Genomic DNA, 17,020 nt, shown 5'->3' with positions numbered 1-17,020 from the left:
AGTATCGACAATGGGGACGGCAAGCAAAGGCGTGTAGTTTGGAGTAGGTGAGGTTGGAATAGTGGTTGAAAATAAACCCTAGTTAAAATGAGATATTTTCTTTTCTTTTTTCCCCTGGTGGTCCCAAAGTCACGTGATATCTCGATTGACGATTAGAAAGATATTTTCTCTCCCAAAAAAATATCTTCATTCATTCAGTAATACCGATAATTACGGCTACTGTCATGACTCGCGTGTCCTCATTTTCCGTTTCGGTTTACACTTTACACAAATGATGCTTTTCCCCCTTGAAAATATTTGGTTTACACGAGTGAGACTATTTGGCTATATATGGATATGGGATGTTTCAACACGAAAAGGCTCTAAAGTCTAAACATTTTTATGTACTATAAATCATATCTTTCATAATGTACACTGATAAATAATACTTCTTTTTAGTTTTGAAAATATATGCCTAACTAATTCGGAAGAATATATAATTATACAAAGTTAAAGGAGAAAAAAATTAGAAATTGAGATTTATTAACAGGGTGATCCCTACACATCACAGTGTTGCCATACACAACAATATATGCATCAGACGATTGTACTGTACAACTATTTAGTGCATATATTCTTGTGTATGGTAAATTTGTATTTGTTTTAAATGTGTGGATCATTTGCTCGCAACTGGAGATGTAACTTACGTTGTCTTAACTGGGACCGCACTAGAGAGCCCTTTCACCCTCAATACTCAGTATGAGGAGACACACCCAACTAAACTGCCCAAAGGCACGAAATTTAATTGGGATAAAACTTTGTCCCTCTACAAGAGTCAAACATGCTTCACTGGATGACTTTATTTGTGAAATACGTTAAAATGTCATTTTCATGTCTCGAACTCGAAACCTCCAGTTTGAAAAGTTGATGCTCAACCATTGAACTATAATGTATGGATCATTTCCCTTTAAGAACATAAAAGGTAAAAAAAAATTATTAAATATTTAAGGTCGTTTACACTATAAATAGTTAATAAATTAGCGGGTCAAAAATAATAAAAAATTATATGGGATGAACTGATAGAGGGATTTCAGAAGGTTATGAACTACACCCTAAAGCTTTAAAAGGTTATAAATTGACTGTAACATCACTTTTCTCTTTCAAATATAAATTCAAGAACTAACCATTCTTTATCATACTCTCATCCTCATTTAATTTTTTTTTTTATAGAATCACACATATATATATTCGTTATTCTCATACCCAAATAAAATATATATAAACTACACACATACACATGTTGTTCCCACCTTGTACCCGACTAATGTCGTGGAAGCATTTTTTTAGTTTGGATGAACCATGCTACGATGAGTTGATGAAAAGGGTAGTGCTAATGGTGTCATGCTCATCATGTACAATGAAGACGTCATAAAATCTCTTTAAATAGAGACATAAATATTCGTGTAAAGTCATTTTTATCACAACATTACAATCATAGATGTTTTTTTTTCTATTTTATTTATCTTTTAATCTATTAACTTTATTAATTAACTAATAATTAATAATATCTAATTTTTTAAAAAATTTGAAAATAAAACCACCCGTTCAATTTTATTTTCATGTGAGAGTATAGTGTGGTATAACAACATGGACTAAAAATCTACAACAATGAAGAAAAAGATTTTATTTATTCTTTTGCCTTAGGAATGGAAATTGGTATTTCTAAACCATCACTAAGGCTGAAAGGAGTGGTGCCAACTTTAGCCGACTTTCGCCCCAAGTCACCATCAGTCGCCCTTCACACCACCCCCTTTGGTCGACTCTTCCTTTGCCCAACTCCTACAGCTTGCCCCTCCCCCTTTGACCAGCACGATGATCGATGAACTTTTTCAATTTTCTTTTTCTTTTTATCTGTTTTTATGGACTATAAATATATATGTCTGTGTGGTGTGTGTATGGTGTGTGTGCGCAAAAAAAGAAAAAAATTTCCGATGTAGTCCGACTGTGTTTTGGTGGTTTGATTGAAGAAGACTTTTGGATTTTTGTCTTTTATGTCTTTTATTTTATTATTTTATAACTTTTTTCATTTTACACCCCTAAATATTTGTGATTTTAACCCCAAAACCTTTTTCTTTTAACAAACTTCTATAACAGTTTTTTTTTAATTATATTTTGAGTTTTTGATGGAATTGGGTTATGTAGTTATTAAAATAAATACAAATATATAGCTATCCATAATATATGTTTATATTTTAAGTATATAAATATATATATATATAAACACAAAATCAATTATTGGAAGTGACACATGACATAAGTTGCCTCCACTTAAAAGTCCATCATTTTCACTTTTTTTGAGGGACAACTCTTTTTACTCCACATGCCACATGGCACAAGTCGCCCCTCCTCTTCTTCTTCCCACTCCTCTTAGTCTAAAACAAACTTCGTAATTTATTTATCATATTACTACAATCCAAGTCCTCTTACAAGCACTGAAGTTTTGGTGTTTACACATTTGGCCATCAAAGTTTTAAGTTTTCTTATGTTAGTTACCTTATATACATACAATCAACTTTTTTCTTATTCTTTCTTTCTTTTATCTGATCTTTTAACTTTAACTTCCACAATTCCACTTGAATCGAACTTTTCTAAGAGGTAAGTCTTCAATGATATTTTGTGGTACAACTCAAGTATTGACTCTTATTTTTCTACATCGACAACATAATCTATTTGGTTCCAAAATTGAGTAATTGTTAAACCCTAACAAACTTTTTCACAACAAAAACATAATTCTCATCTAATTTGGCGTCACGCTCCATTAGGCTATCTCCAATGGGTGCCCTTGGATATCCTTTGCCATTGAAACTTGTCCAAAACTAAATATTTTTTGAAGGCATGCCCTTACTTGTCCTTATCTAATATATTTTTGTTTTTAGTGAAGGTAAAAGGATATGTAAGAATGTTTGTATGGTTGAAGATAAAATTATAAGATTTGAAGGATTTATAAGGATTTCTAAAGATATAATGTGATAGCTCAAGGGTAGGGCTGTCAATGGGTTCGGGTTCGGGTTGGCGGGTTGAAAAACTCCGACCCTAACCCAACCCACTAAAAGTTACAGGTCAGAAATTTCAACCCTGACCCACAACCCGCCAACCCATGTGACCCGAGAAGCAAATATATATAAATATAAAATGGAATAAATCAACCAATATAAAGCTTTATCATTGATGGTGTAAGCCGAAAACAAAGGGTACAAAAAAGAAAGAAATACGAGGGTATTGTTAATACTTGGCACAAAGTTAACAAACTTACCGCCTCATCCTACATCACTTATCATCACACAGAATTTTGAATCCTCCTTTTATTTCATATTTGAAGTTACTTTAGGTTATAAATATAAAAAATGAGAATAGGACGTATGAATTAGTGTAATGTGGAGTATGAACTATTATATATAATTCAATTATTTTAAAGATATTGGGTTGGCGGGTCGACCTGACAACCCAACAACCCAACCCGAACCCATCCCAGAAAAAATCAGGTTGGTGGGTTGGTGGGTCAAAAATACTCAACCCTAACCTGATTTTTTTCGGGTTGGGTTCGGATTAGGTTTCGGGTTGGGGCGAAATTGACAACCCTACTCAAGGGTGTCTAAAGACGTCTTTAGCGTTGAAAATAGTCTTACATTTCAACATTATACTACATGGCTACATGACATGCTTGTGTATTTGTTCTTATCTTTACTTTGAATTATAAAAAGTCAAGAATTTATATCTATTTAATATCTATATCTATTTTATCTATGAGACGGTTATCACGAATAATAAATAAACTTCTATAAGTGTTATTGTTATTCTTAATACTTGTGGAATATCCAAAGTAATTAGTATAAATATAGGCTAATTTCGACGAATCCAGTTCTTTATAAACACGATTTTTCCTGTCCAAATTGTTGAGCCATGCCCATTTAGGGTTGTCGAACCACCATCTACCCGTTCGATGTTTTTTGTCTTATAGTCATGAATGGGTTTGTGAATCGTATCGCGAATGAATCGCCGAACCAAGAACAAAATTCGTGAGGTGTTCAGCAAATCCTATAACTATTACTCGGATACTTGATTGATCAACTTACTTCTATTACGCCAATACTAATACTACTGTTCGAATTTTGGTTCCTTTTCCTCGACCACAAGTGAACCATAAAAAAAAAGTCAGAATAGTCCTAGAGAATCCCGCTCATGTCTCATAGGACTTGTAACTCGACAATCCACTGGGTAGTTGGAGGAAGAGCCGCCCCACCTTGAAGATGACTAGCGTCACCCTTGTGCTGACTGACCTGAAAACATCTAATCGTTTATGCTCATATACGTGTGATGTTATAATTTTCTTAACCTAAGAGTTTTATTTGAAAATTAATATTATCTCAAGTATTATCTTCAGCGCATCACGTTTATATCCATTTATGTTGTAGGAATATCATTTCCCCATTTATTAAAATGTAACATTTTCATCTTAAGATATTTAAAAAAAATAAAAAAACCGAAAACATTTTAATAAAAAAAATACACACGCAAAGAGCATTTTAAATTTCACCCTCTTTTCCCTGAAAGTAGAAAACACGCTGAAAAAAAAAAATAATAATAAAAAAAATAACCTTCAATCATTTCCCTCTTTTGCAACAAACCGCTACTCCATCAACATTCATTCACATCAATATAATATAGTTCACGCTATAATCATGTAAACAAACCCCCTTTATTTTCTTATTCAATTATGCCCAAAATTATGAATACATGCTATTGCTAAAATGTCAATGCATACTATCACTAATGTAATACTACTACCATTACTATTTTTCTTGCGTTTTGGAACTACATTACAATCTGACCCATTAAGTATCCGGGCAGAAAAGGCAGCCCTGTTTACACTTAGGTCATCATTAGGGTTAAGAACAAAAGAATGGCCCATAAAATCTGACCCATGTTCAACATGGGTTGGTATTCAATGTGAAAATGGTAGTGTCATTGGTATTAATATTTCAGGGTTTAAGAGAACCACAATTGGGAATCAAAATCCTGCTTTTGCAGTCGATTCTCTTGTCGGTTTTACGAACTTGGTATCGTTTAATGCTTCAAGATTTTTGCTTATTGGTTCGATTCCAGATTGGTTAGGGGTTAGAGTTAAAACCCTTAAGTTTCTTGATCTTAGATTTTGTGGAATTTCGGGTGGGATTCCGGGTAGTATTGGGAACTTGACTGGTCTTATTGAATTGTATTTATCCGGTAATGTTTTGACAGGTGGGATTCCGGATAGTTTGGGAATGTTGTTGAGTCTTTCGGTTCTTGATTTATCTAGAAATGTACTTACTGGTTTGATTCCTTTGTCTTTTGGGAACTTAGTGAACCTGCATTGTTTGAATCTTTCTAGTAACGGGCTTTCGTCTAATGTTCCTGCTCAAATTGGTAAGCTTGATAGTTTGGTTGTTCTTGATTTGAGTTTTAATGCGTTTTCTGGGCTGCTGCCAAAAGAATTGGGGAGTTTGAGGAGTTTACGTAGAATAGTGATTCGTGATAATAACTTTAGTGGTGAGCTTCCTGATGCGATTTGGTCACTGCCCGGTTTGAGTTTTCTTGATGTGTCTGATAATAATTTTGTAGGGTCTTTACCGAATAAAAGTTTGAATGGAAATGTTACCAAGTCGGTTTTTAATCTCTCGCATAATATGTTTTATGGGGTCTTGACATGTGTACTTAGAAGGGTTAGTTTTATTGATCTTTCGTATAATTACTTCCAAGGAAATATACCGGATTATGTACATGATGCTGCATTTTTGGATGGGAATTGCTTTCGAAACTGGCCAAGCCAAAGGGGTTTGAAAGAATGTGCAGCGTTTTATTCTATGAAGGGGTTACTATTTGATACTTTTGGACTTACTGATGGCTCCTTGAGCTCAGTTTTACATGACCATAAAAGCAAACGAAGAGTGCTCGTATTTGCAGCAGTTTTTGGGAGTTTGGGGCTCATTCTCTTCCTTGTGATTTCAGTGATATTACTTATCTTATTCAGATATAAGAACCGGAAAACAACTCAAGCAGGGAATGACGAGGGACCCCTTACTACAGAACGAGAGAGTGTGAACCTTATGGGTCTTGGGGAACTGTTTACTTATGAGAAGATTGTGTCTGCAACAAATGACTTTAATGATGCAAATTTTATAAAAAATGGCCATTCTGGTGATATTTTTAAGGGTGTTTTGGAGGGTGGAACTCATATAATAGTTAAAAGAGTTGATGTGCATTCAGGAAAGATTATTAGTGCACTAGAGTTAGATCTCTACAGTAAGATTTCTCATCCTCGATTGATTCCTCTGTTGGGACATTGCTTGGAGAACGAGAAGGAAAAGTTCTTGATTTACAAGTATATGCCAAAAGGGGATTTGTCAAGTTCTTTGTATACGAAAAATTGTTCTGATGATGATACATTGAAGTCGTTAGATTGGATCACAAGATTGAAAATTGCAATTGGAGCTGCTGAAGGTCTCTCTTATCTTCATCATGAATGTTCTCCGCCTGTTGTTCACAGGTACTCTCAAGTTCCTCATTTCCTGATGTCCTTTTATGGTAAACTATCAATATCATATTGTGCTTTACTTAACTTGGAAGAATGATACTGTATTAGTTTAAACAATCAGAAGTCAGAACAAAAGGTGGCAATATGGGTCGCTCGGGCGGGCTGGATAAATGGTCAAAAAGCTAAAATTCATGAATGTGTCAAAAAAGGTAACACTTTTTACTTTTAGGATGTGGTCAATGGTGCAACCCGCCTGATCTCTAAAAACTATACCCCTGAAGCCTCTGATTTGGGGGTTTGCAAAGAAGCGTTTATAATAATAAAAACTAAAACATAGAATTGTTGATGACTAAATGGTTCTAGGATCAATAAAATTCCAAAATCTAAATTTTTTGAATGTGTCAAAAAAGGTAACACTTTTAGGATATGGTCAATGGTGCAACCCGCCAGATCTCCATGAAACTATACCCCTGAAGCCTCTGATTTGGAGATTTGGCATAGAAGCGTTTATAATAGTAAAAACTAAAACATGAAAATGTCGATGACTAAGTGGTTAGGATCAATAAACTTCCAAAATCTTGCTGGGCTATTTGAGCTTGTACCTTCACTTGATGAATCTTTTCTCTGAAATCTTATATTCAAAGTTAGTTCACAAATCTCTTCTTTTGTATTGTGTTAATTGAAGAGACATTGAAGCTAGCAGTATACTTCTTGATGACAAATATGAAGTGCGGTTAGGAAGCTTAAGTGAGGCATGTACGCACGAAGGTGATAATTATTCAAATAGGATCACTAGGTTGCTACGGTCACCTCAGTAAGTACTCATTTATAACCCCAATAAATAAGGATAACTTGCTGAATAATAACTTAGATTTGGAAAATTTAACTGATTTTTTCTCTTGGATATGTGCAGGACATCAGAACAAAGTGCTTCTGGTAAGTTCCTGACCTATTTGCTCCTTGTGCAACTTCTTATCTTATTCTCACATATTTTCACTTATTTAAGGAAATATAACTAATAATGTGGCCTATTTGATTAATCAAACTTTCGTTTAGAAAATACTTGGTTTAGTTATGGTAACTAATAAGTATCTCTTCTAGGTGTAATTACAGGAATGTGTTCCTATGACGTTTATTGTTTTGGAAAGGTATTGCTGGAGCTTGTAACAGGCAGAATTGGTATTAGCGCATCGCGTGACTTAATCACAAAAGACATATTGGAAGGTATCCTTCCATACATCAGTTTAGAGGACAAGGATCTCATGACAAACATTATGGATCCGTCATTAGTAGTAGATGAGGATTTATTGGAAGAAGTTTGGGCTATGGCTGTTATTGCTAAATCTTGCCTTGATCCAAAACCTTCAAAGAGACCACTTATGAGATTCATACTCAAAGCTTTGGAAAATCTATCGAAGGTTGTCCGGGAAGATTCTACAAGCTCAGAGAAACTTCCGGTGAAGTCGTCTAAGAGTTCTTGGGGTGGCAGCAGCAGCAGCTCATGTAATAGCTTGCCATATCAGACTGCAGGGTCTCAGTTGCCTGGCAATGTGGATGGTTGTTTGTCCACTAGGTAGAAGGCTTTCAAAGGATGTGTTTCCTGAACCACTGGATGTGCTAGATGAAGAGACATCAAACAAGGTTTAGGATGGATTGATTCTTTTAATAATAACCGATGTGGGAGGCCCCCTTTGGAGATGTATGACATGTAAGAAACTGAACATGTAGTTTTCCAATCTAGGGAGATTTCATGCACATAGATTATGAATCTTTCTTTACAGAGAGGTGTCGATATGGATAATGTTGACATATAGAGAGTGAGAGTACACATGTTCTAGTCGTGGCTTAATATATATTGTTGCTAATTTTGTGTTTGAAACACGCTTGAAAGTTTTTGTTTCCCGTTGTGAATTGTAAATGAAGTCTGTTTTGATCTGGTTTAGGGGAAACGAATTGAGGTAATTTGCCAACTGTGTTTTCTGTGATGATGGGTTACCGGCTCTTGGATTAGTATATATCGAGGTGGCAAAATAATTGGGTCAACTTGTTGGATAACGAGTCAATATATGTAATGCCCGGCTTGAGTAGAAGCAACTAGGCTCTACTCAAGAGGACAAATCTACCAATAAACTAAAACAAGATTGAGATGTTCTTGAAACGACATGTGGCGTAATCTTTGATCGACATGCGTCTTTTTAATTTATTTATTTTATTAAATTAACTTTTTTAATTGTATATGGATTTGATTTCTTTATTAGACTTACAATTAAATCTAACTCTTGACTTATAATCAAAGAGCATGAAATTTTAAGAACACCCATACAATTTTTATAATATATCGATATATGGTTTTTGAGATAAAAGATTTTGAATGAATTAAAGGAATAAAATGATTTATGGATGAGAGTGGTTGAGATTTGAGGAGAGAGAAAAAATGAGTGGTTGAGATTTAAAGTTATTATAGATATATTAGGTAGATGTGTTTAAATTAGTGAATAAAGAATAGAGATATTTTGGGTAGTTCAAATCATCATTTCTTAAAAAAAGGGGCAAAATGCTTTATTAGATAATATTAGATAAGTTATTAACATGAATTAAGAAATCTGAGTTTACGATTGGAAATCACAAAGTTATTTGCTGTCATTCACTATACAAGTTTCGATTTTGATGTGATTGTAAATTTTTAAGATAAATTAAAAACTTTAACTAAACATATATAATATTTATCATTACTGTTTATTATAACTAAGCTTAAATCATTGGTTTTCTTAAATCACAATTTATTTCATACCCACGGATAGAGACATATTCGAATTTCATTATGATACAATTTATATATTGTACGTGGATTATGACTAGTTAGCTCAAGTGGTTGAACATCTGCCTTACAAGCAGGAAGTCTTGGGTTCAAGACTTGGGAAGTACATAGGAAGTCTTTCTATGAAGGTTTGACTTGGGTATATCCAGGTTCAAGTCTGAGGAGGCAGGGTTTACCCCTATTGATCATCGTGCCTTCGGGCAAATTAGTAAGGGGTTTTCCCCCATCGGGTATTTGAAATAGGCATTTTTACTTCGAAGGAGCTCTCTAACACGGACCCAATTAAAACAACGTATATTAGACCCCGCTGTCAAATCGTCACACGAAATTCTCATCGAAATTGACAAGGAAAAAAAAGTAAGGGAAATAAATAAATTGCGAAACTCAGAAAACATTAGGGTTTATTTTTGTTCCCCAAAATCGAGCATGAGAAGTCTAAGTTATAGATCCTTATCTGATGATGAAGATGATGATCCATCAAGTCTCAAGGCCATGGTAAAGAATTTTGATGAGCCGCCTTTCGTGTTAGTTAGTCGCGAGGATGAGATGTTCCCGATCGATGAGATGTTGGCCATGGAGTGTAGATTTCTGCGTCCATATATGAAAAATAGGGAATTTGGGGAGATGAATGTCGATATCTCGGCCAATGTCCTCGCAAAGACTGTTTACTTCATTCAGAAACATCTCGAGATCGTCAACACTAGAAACAATTTCAAGGATTTCTATTCCGAATTTGTGAAAGAGAATCAAAGCATTCTCGTGGATCTTATTGATGTACGTCTCCATCTATTTTCTCCTCCTTATTTTGTGTTTTTATTTCTAGGAAAGATAATAATTCATAACCTTAGGATTGAGGAACATACATATGCTTGCTGTGGACACAAGGTTGCGTTTTTTAGTTTTGCATGGGCAATGGATAAATATTGCACCTAACCGACCCCAAACCCGATCTCCATTAGAAAACTGAAATCCGACCCATTACTGATGAACATAAAAGCAACAGTATGTCAACAAATTTCGCAATTAGATCTATATATAAATAAAATATTATCGGGATAGGCATGCCCCGGTCCCGACCTGAAAGCCGAAAGACTCCAATAAATCAATAATTGCCCTGAAACCTGACCCAAACTTTTCAGATATTGGGTTTTGATTATTTTCCCCAACCCCATGAACAAGTCTAATTATTACCAAGGCATATACAATAAAGTAAGTAACTCCCAATGCCGTCTTCCACGGGTTTTGGGTCCCAATACCGTCTTCGACGGTGTAGGGGGAGGTTGATATATAGACAACCTTACCCCTACCAAAGGTAGAGAGGCTGCTTCCAGGTTCTACCATAGGTAGAAAAGGACCTCCAGCCTTGCTGGGCATGAGGATCGAACCCATGACCTCTGTTTCTAGAGGCATGAGCTCTAACCACTGATCTAACCAGGTTCTACCCAGGCATATACAATATGAGGGTTATATGGATAATTAGTTGACTTAAAACGTTAATAATAAACACAAGGGTGTGCTACCAACAACTTATTGTTTTATATTTAATTTTCTCCACCACAATATATTATTCGCTCTTTCCCGGTGCCATCTCCATGTCCGTTTAATTCGAAGCCTATGAAATTAACGTCTGGTATCTGTTTTGATTTTTCACTTTATATTCTGGTTTGATGCTTATTATTTTCCTTCGTTTTTGAAGTTTGTATTATCTAGAGCTATTTTTAACAGTAGTAAAATCATTTTGTTTACAGTCATGGCCTCATGGCTGTAGGACTTCTACTAAACACTTCTGTAATAACTTACATTCTTTATTAAAAGCTTTTTCTATGTAACAAATAATTTCCATAGTCATAATGTCATTGTTTTGTATCCATTCTTTGGTATGAAAATTTTAATCTGCTTTGTAATTCTCTGTTTTCATTTCAGGCCGCTGTCATTCTGCATATCCAAAGCCTCTTGGACGTCGCAAGTAAAGCTGTTGTTGACATGCTCATTGGGAAGACTCGTGAAGAGATTCGTACGATCCTCAACCTGAAGGACGATTTAACTGTTGAGGAGATGTCTAATGTGTACGCGTTTAAAACTTGGGTATTTGTGCATGACATGTAGGATTGTAGGCTCAAGTAGTAGCAATGACTTGTTAGAAGTAAAACATTAGTTAATGATTGATCATTGATAGGCTCTGCTTTGGTTATGTTTTGTTATGTTGCTCTTCTGTCTTTTGTTTTAGCGTTTTTGTACTCTCGTACACCAGAAGTTGACATTGTCATTTGATGTTGTGGGTTGTTATGTTCATGTTCCTTGTACCTGTTATGACTCTGTAGTTCATCACCTTTGGCTTTGAACTCTAGCTGGCTTTGAATGAACTCAAAAGTTATATTCACAATTTGCACACATGTTTTGGTACTTAAACCAGTATAATGCTGATAATAGTTCACTGGCAAGGCTTCACAATGACGATGCTGAGTAATATTATGAAAATCGCAAGAAGTTCGATACCTGTTGTGGACCAATACAATTCTGATCGTATATTTTCTGCATATACTTCACCTATGACCAGGTATATTTGTGTCTTCAGTTTATAATATAGTGCTACATTTCATCACTTTCATACAAATAAATTTACACACATGTGACTTGTTGCAGCCACAAAGAAACTGCGTTGAAAAGATGCACCAGGAGTGTAGGATTTCTGAAAAAGAGTTGACTGGTATGTCAATTCATTAGACATACTAACACTGTTTGTTACAACAAAAATAAACTTCTTTTTATTAATTGCCTAATTGGTTTAATTTGGAACACTATTATGTTATATATATACTTTAAACACTTGTTAATTGTGTTTAGGGCATAGGCCATACACAATGCGATGGGCCTGTCATGTGTAGATCAATTAGGATTCCAAGTTGGGTAGGTTACAAAAGGTTACTAGGAGACCGACATGACCTTTAGAGAACAGATTCGTTTGGTCTATATTGTCTTGTAACCGACTTAACTATATCAATGGGTATTTGAATAGAGAAATGCTAGCCTTACAAACAGTTAAAACACATACATAAGTTAAAACTTGTTGAGTGAATAAGTGTACCAATTGAGTGAATAAGTTTACATAAGATAAGGCTCTATCTTATGTGTACTTATTCAATGGTACTTTTATTTTATTATGGCTAGTTCGTTACCACCCTGGTGGTCTTCATATCAATCCAAATCAGTCCAAGTCTAGTAAAAGTTCAATCGAGCCTTCTTAGTTGACGGGGTATGGAGATCTCTTCACTCTCATGTCCGCTTTGCAATCATTGAATTGAGAGTACAACCCATCTGTATGTTGCGTGCGCTGTTAGCCAGTATCTTCACTTCTTCAGTGTGCATCGTTTTTAAATTTGCTCAAGGTTGACTTACCGCATACGTCTCTCAACCCAGTAACATGGATAAAAAATTAGTAGGTTCCTTCAAACTATATGTTTCGTTTCCCCCCAACACACACACCTTTTTTTTTTTTTATAATTAATAATGTATGTTTGTTATTTGGCTCGTCGGAAAGTTTTTTAAGGTAAGTTCTGGTTGGCTCTTTGGGAAAAAAAGAAAGACAGGGTTCCTGGTACTTCAGTATTGCTTCAAATTTGGGTCTCTATACATGATCTAATTTTCAACACAAAGCCATTCTTTATCAGACTTCGATACATGTACATACATGAGACACAGTGGCTGGAGAGTGCTGCTCCTTACTATACAACAAGAATAACCTTATAAACTCACTCAAGACAATGATCGTTAACATGAACCACACAAGGTAAGATTATCGTTTGAGATTTTTTTTCTTAAGGGATAGGGCTACTAGTTTAGGGTGAGTTGCCATGCTTAACATGCTGGATGATGCATCCAGACTTTTGAGGATTTGGTGGTTGGACGTTTCAATCGTGTACGTGATATCCTAATGGCATGTAAAGCTTACCTGGAAGGTTACAATGAGGTTTTATCTATCATGTTCAAGTTGTTTGGATCGGATACTAAATGTCTAAATCAATTAGCTATTATAGCTGGTTGAGAGCTGGAAGCCATAATAACCCATTTTTTGTGAATGGGTGGATGTAGGGCTATATATCATATCTCATAAACTCAAACGGGTAAAATTCAAATAAATGTGTATTTTGAATGCAACAAGATAACCTAAATCATTCAGCAATTCACATTATTGAAATAACACAACCTGTGTGATCATAGTTGACACAATAGCTAATTATATTACGTACGCTTTAAAATATCGTGCATTAAGAGTTTCAGTCGAGCTAATGCAACATATTTCCAGAGTCCACACTTGTCATAAAATTACCTCATTTTGGCGGGTCACATAACCCAACCAATCAGCCACCAAAATTAATTACTTATTTATTGAATAATAGTAAATTTCACTTTGAGTGAGTTTATCCCTTGGTAAAAACAAGTTTATTTATCACTGTGTCCACCTAAACATAGGTAGGATTTGTGGAAAATTGTAGCATTATTTGAGTAATAACATACATTTAATATTGTACTGAACACCTTTATATTTAATTTTCTTTTTTATATATAGGGTAAGATTAATGTATAAACTTTAACCATATGCAAATTCCATAATATTTTATAAGGATGATGATATACACATGTTGAAAACAAGAATTTTCTTTTTTTTTTTAGATTCATATTTTGCTACACTTATATGATATGAATTAAAATAAGATTTCATCGTTAGAATTTGAATAAATAGATAATGAGATTTACATGATTATTAAGATTCGATTTAGACTTTGGGTTTGATCAGATAAATGAGAGACAAATGGTAGGTGAAAAGACGAATATATACTCATGTGCAATACTACAATGTGCGTGGCTAACTTAAATGTTTTTTTTAACAACAGTTAGAGGTGTGGACTTAAACTATTGATAGAGTTTCAAAATGAGGATCAAAATATGTAATTTCAAAATGATAGGGATGAAACTGAAAGTTTAGGAAAACCCCAACGACCAAAATTGCAATTAACTCTAGAATATACAGATAAGGAAGTAATAATAGTACCACACAATTTGATATATCTACCATAATGTACATATTTTATAGCATATTGTACAACTAATGCACAATAATAGTTAGATTTATCAAATCATGTGGTACGAATACCCTTTCGCATATAAATATATCTCTTTTTTAGGACTTCAATTACTTGAGGAATAATGATCAACCAAAAAGAAAAGAGATTCTTAAGAAGCCCATATATGTAAGGAATGTACAAAACCACAGCACGGATCTAAATGTAGTAACTGCGTCAAAACATGTCATCGTCGGCTCTTTAAAGACCAAGCGTTCTTCCTTGTAGCATAAACACGGTATGCAGCTACAACTGCAACGATGAGAACATACATAAAACCCAAAATGAGATATCAAGATCATACCCATCTTTCATGCTTTACTTTAAGCATCGTCGGCTCTTTAAAGACCAAGTGTTCTTCCTTGTAGCATAAACACGGTATGCAGCTCCATTGCAACGATGAGAACATACATAAAACCCAAAATGAGATATCAAGATCATACCCATCTTTATACATGGATTATTCAGTCTACTTTAACATTCATAGTATTAAGAGCTTTTGTTCCATAATATGCTTATTTACATATATTAAAGAAGATTACATTAGTATACCCAGAAAAGAGCTACAATACATTGATCTGGAAAAACAGAGGTATCAATTTCAGCCCAAATACTTGAGTCCCGTAACCGCTTCTGCGGATTTAGGTATTGTTGTATCCTTATGAATGGGCCGCTTTGGGTAGTGTTTTGTTTCAAATGAGCCAAAAAGGTTGCATAAACAAATTAATAAGCTAAACTGAACTGGTCAACATATCAAAAGTTGCCAAAAATATATATGTAATGCTTACAACCCCTTAAACCGCTTTATCCAACACTATGTAACAGTATTAAAAAATGGACAAAAAGTGGCAGATCAACATTACCTGAAGCAACCATTAGGTAAATGTTTAAAAAGCCTGTGATACTGTTTTTGAGTTTTGCCTGCTTCTGTTTTGGGAATGCTCAAATGAGGGTGTTCTGCTACTCTCACAATTCTCCTAAATACATCATTCAAGTCTCCCAATTTTGTGCTAATATGTATAGGAGCCTCAACCCCCATATCTTCGCTCACCTACAAATATGAATATTCAAAGTTATCAATAGTATGTCACTTATAATGTAGATTGAGAAATAATATCATGGATGATTAAAAATTATGCTTTTTATAGTTCACAACTGACAAGAACATATTGTTTAAAATTTTATTAAAAGATGTTTACTTTGATTCTTTGTATATATTTCCACTGTTAAATAAAATATGTATACCCATGTTGAATCTTGCATGGCAGACAGGTATGGTTCAAGGTCATCCTTAGCAGCAACAATGAGGCAAGGAACCTTATATCCCGTAGACTCCCCATGACTTGCAACTTGAACAAGCAATTCTGTTGCTCTTAACCATGAACGCTTGTCTAAACTGGATGGCAGATAAATATAAGCAGGTAGAAGCACATAAGTTAAAAGAATTCCGGTTACCATAATTAAAAGAATTGGCCACAAATCCACAACTTATAATTGGTCAAAGGGGTTGAAAGCTGCCTAGACTGTACTTTAAATGGATAAACATAAACCTCTTAAAATCAATAAATTTACAAGAAGGAATAATCATTGTAATTGTATTTACACTCCGATTATTTACAAAAAGAAGAACATTTATAGTTGAAATATTTTGGATCCACCCCTTAACTCTCTTTGGCTAGTTACCACCCCTACAAATAAGGATTGCAAACCAAAATTCAAAAGAAGGGGATAACAGAGACTTAACAAGTTAGGTCAATTGGCAAGTTTTTTCAGGTTACCTGTCATAAACAAATACTGCTATGTCACAGGCTGCCAAAGCATCCTTGTGAATCAGCAAACTTTCAATCCTATCTTCAGGTATCTCTCGTAAAATCAAATTTTTCTTTGTTCCCTATAAGGATGAACCGGATAAGATAATTGACAGAGCTAAAAAGAAAAGAATTCAATGAAGGCACAAATTTAAATGAAAGACATGCCTTGTATATATAGCTTGACGTAGTTAAGTGTACTTTAACTTGTACATTCATGAACATTAGTATCCTTTTTTTAGCAAGGTAAGAAGGGTTCATAAGGGTCAATCTTCTATATAGTTATAAGAAATGGCATTGGCATACTTTTCTATTAACACACATATTACACGACTCATACTTATCTCTCTCTCTCTCTCTCTCTATATATATATATATATAGGATAGAGATCAAATGAGAAGGTACCTTAAGGAGAGAAGGTTCGTTTTTTATTTTTTTTAGCTTCTTTTTTTGAACTTTTTTTCCATTTTTCAGAGAGCAAAAGAAGAGATGGAGAAAAGAGATTAACACTTTCATTAACATTAGGGGAATATATATATATACAAGCTTGCTTGGAGTAGGCTCCAAGATAATAGTGATTTTGGAAACAAAATCACTTTAAAAAAAATCCACTAATTAATTATTTACAACACCCCCCCTTGGATGTTTGTTATACAATACCTTTAAAGTTGTTGCCTCATTAAAAACCTTGTTAGGAAAACCCGGTGGGATAAAACCATAGTC

General features: G+C 34.4%; 3 protein-coding genes across 3 annotated transcripts; 2 read left to right on the top strand and 1 right to left on the bottom strand.

Annotated features, from left to right (window-relative positions):
• The first annotated feature begins 4,787 nt into the window (after window positions 1–4,787).
• LOC122597487 (probable LRR receptor-like serine/threonine-protein kinase At2g16250) lies at window positions 4,788–8,488 on the top strand. The gene is made up of 4 exons (XM_043770076.1): window positions 4,788–6,562; window positions 7,236–7,364; window positions 7,464–7,486; window positions 7,652–8,488. Exons 1-4 carry the CDS (start codon window positions 4,788–4,790, stop codon window positions 8,125–8,127), a joined length of 2,403 nt encoding a protein of 800 aa, XP_043626011.1. The 3' UTR covers window positions 8,128–8,488.
• Window positions 8,489–9,742: 1,254 nt separating this feature from the next.
• LOC122598052 (SKP1-like protein 5) lies at window positions 9,743–11,673 on the top strand. Its single transcript, XM_043770658.1, has 2 exons — window positions 9,743–10,142; window positions 11,292–11,673. Exons 1-2 carry the CDS (start codon window positions 9,795–9,797, stop codon window positions 11,472–11,474), a joined length of 531 nt encoding a protein of 176 aa, XP_043626593.1. The 5' UTR covers window positions 9,743–9,794; the 3' UTR covers window positions 11,475–11,673.
• Window positions 11,674–14,365: 2,692 nt separating this feature from the next.
• Window positions 14,366–16,621, bottom strand: LOC122598051 (mitochondrial Rho GTPase 1-like). The gene is made up of 5 exons (XM_043770656.1): window positions 16,465–16,621; window positions 16,267–16,379; window positions 15,734–15,884; window positions 15,352–15,539; window positions 14,366–14,740 (listed from the first exon to the last, which is right to left on the bottom strand). Exons 1-5 carry the CDS (start codon window positions 16,555–16,557, stop codon window positions 14,578–14,580), a joined length of 708 nt encoding a protein of 235 aa, XP_043626591.1. The 5' UTR covers window positions 16,558–16,621; the 3' UTR covers window positions 14,366–14,577.
• Between the last annotated feature and the right edge of the window lie 399 nt (window positions 16,622–17,020).

The sequence above is a fragment of the Erigeron canadensis genome, chromosome 4 (genome assembly GCF_010389155.1).
Source record: "Erigeron canadensis isolate Cc75 chromosome 4, C_canadensis_v1, whole genome shotgun sequence".
NCBI classification, from domain to species: domain Eukaryota; kingdom Viridiplantae; phylum Streptophyta; class Magnoliopsida; order Asterales; family Asteraceae; genus Erigeron; species Erigeron canadensis.
The sequence above is the reverse complement of the archived record's forward strand: the minus strand, read 5'-3'. Positions and strand labels throughout refer to the sequence as shown.